Source organism: Drosophila suzukii, chromosome 3, assembly GCF_043229965.1.
Source record: "Drosophila suzukii chromosome 3, CBGP_Dsuzu_IsoJpt1.0, whole genome shotgun sequence".
Classification (NCBI taxonomy): domain Eukaryota; kingdom Metazoa; phylum Arthropoda; class Insecta; order Diptera; family Drosophilidae; genus Drosophila; species Drosophila suzukii.
In genome coordinates, this window is record NC_092082.1 from 85,321,892 (window position 1) to 85,323,707 (window position 1,816).

A 1,816-nucleotide genomic window follows, 5' to 3' on the forward strand; every position below is an offset into this window, starting at 1 on the left:
GGTTTTTCACTACGCACTCTAGCTTCCTATCGCACTTGAGCACTTTCCATGCATTTAAACAATTTCCCTGCTATATTCCATTTTACAAATGTTTTTTCTTCACCCACCGACACCAACCCACCCGCTGTGTTTTGAATTCGTTTGTTGTTGTCAAAAATGTTGATGAAAATTTCATAAATTTATTTGCTGTTTTTCTCCTAGTTCCTGTTGCTGTTCTTGGCCCAAATGCTTGTTGTAGTTGCTGTAGTTGTTGCACTTCATTCGTTCGTACGCTTCTGAGCCATTAACTACGCCACTCGTTCGCTTTTGAGCCAAGAGAAGTCAGAAAAGGGGGGTTTGGAATGGGGAAAAGGGTTCCAAAGTGGCTGCGGGGATGGGTGAAGCGGATGAAGGGGGTGTAAGTAAGTCGAGTGGGCTAGTCAAGTTGCACCATATCGTAAAATATTTAACGCTTTTAAGAGTCCTGCAGTTCGGGGCAGGTAAGTTGCTACGGTTTCGATGCGTAAGTCATTTTCATCCGCTTACGAGACGGGTGGCCATTTGTCTATGTCTTCCCACTTGGTGCCAGCATTTCATATTGCATTTTTCACTAAACTTACTCTTACACAAGGAAAAAAGTTTAAGAAAGTTAATCTTAAATTTTTACAAATATCTATGCTTAAATTTAACATGTGCTATTTTCTGTTTAACTCTTGTTTTGTGATATAAATATTTAAAAGCTATCCATAATATTTATATTTCATTGATAAATTCAAATCTCAAAGTAATTGTTAATGTAATACCTTAAACAAGTGTGGTTTGTGGTTTTAAATATACAAATATACTTTAGAAAATACTTTCCTATCCATATATCATTCTTTAACGATCGCATAGGTTGAAAGCCTTGATCTGCTTTTACTTAATATAAAATTGTAGCTTCCCAACTTTCAAACTAAGCAAGTAAGTATGTATCGCATTTTGAATTTGTTGATGCTAATTAGGAACATTTATATTTTATTGAGTAAGAAATGAGTTTACAAACATTCATTTAAATAGATGTTAAATTAAAAGATATAAAGTTAAAGGGACTACTTTATGTTATTATTTCGATGGTTCTGATAGGGCTAGAACTTATTCTCGGCGGTGAGATTTTTGATGGTGATGTTCTGATGATTTCTTCTCGTGGCCCAGCTTTTTACTATGATGATGCTCTTTCTCGGATTTCTTCTGGTGCTCCAGCTTTTTACTATGATGATGCTCTTTCTCGGATTTCTTCTCGTGCCCCACCTTTTCATGATGATGCTCTTTCTCGGATGCTTTCTCGTGCCCATGGTTCTTATGAAGCTCAATCTTTCTCTCGGGTTTCTTCACATGTTCCCCGGCCTTCTCGCCTTGTTCTTCCCGAAGTTTCTTCAATAGACGCAAGCGTTTGAGTGCCTCTTCCTCTTTTTCCTTGGCGGAGCAAGTGGCAGTGGTGGCGGTCTTACTGGCAGAAGCGGCAGTGGTGGTGCTGGTGGTGGAGGTGGTGGACTCGGTGGTCGACGATTCCGAAGAGCCCGATGCACCACTGCCCAGGAGCAGGACACTGCCGAGAACGCCCAGGATCAATACCAACGAGAATCGCATTTTGATGTGCCTTAACTGGGAAATTGCCTTCGCTTTTATACCTCACTAATCTTCAAAAGGCACCATTCAGCAATGTTTGCACAGCTTTTGAAAAGTTAATTCGGTTTTTGCACTTTTTCTTTGGCCAAAGATCTTTTCTAACAACCATTGTTTTTACCTATGCAAACAAAGACTCGCAATTAGTTGTTGTTGGCACAGCTGATAAATTATA

General features: G+C 39.4%; 1 protein-coding gene across 1 annotated transcript; it reads right to left on the reverse strand.

Moving 5' to 3' along the window:
• Positions 1–1,110: 1,110 nt before the first annotated feature.
• Positions 1,111–1,605, reverse strand: LOC139352891 (protein new-glue 3-like). Its single transcript, XM_070995546.1, has one exon. The coding sequence runs from the start codon at positions 1,603–1,605 to the stop codon at positions 1,111–1,113; it is 495 nt and encodes a 164-aa protein (XP_070851647.1).
• Between the last annotated feature and the right edge of the window lie 211 nt (positions 1,606–1,816).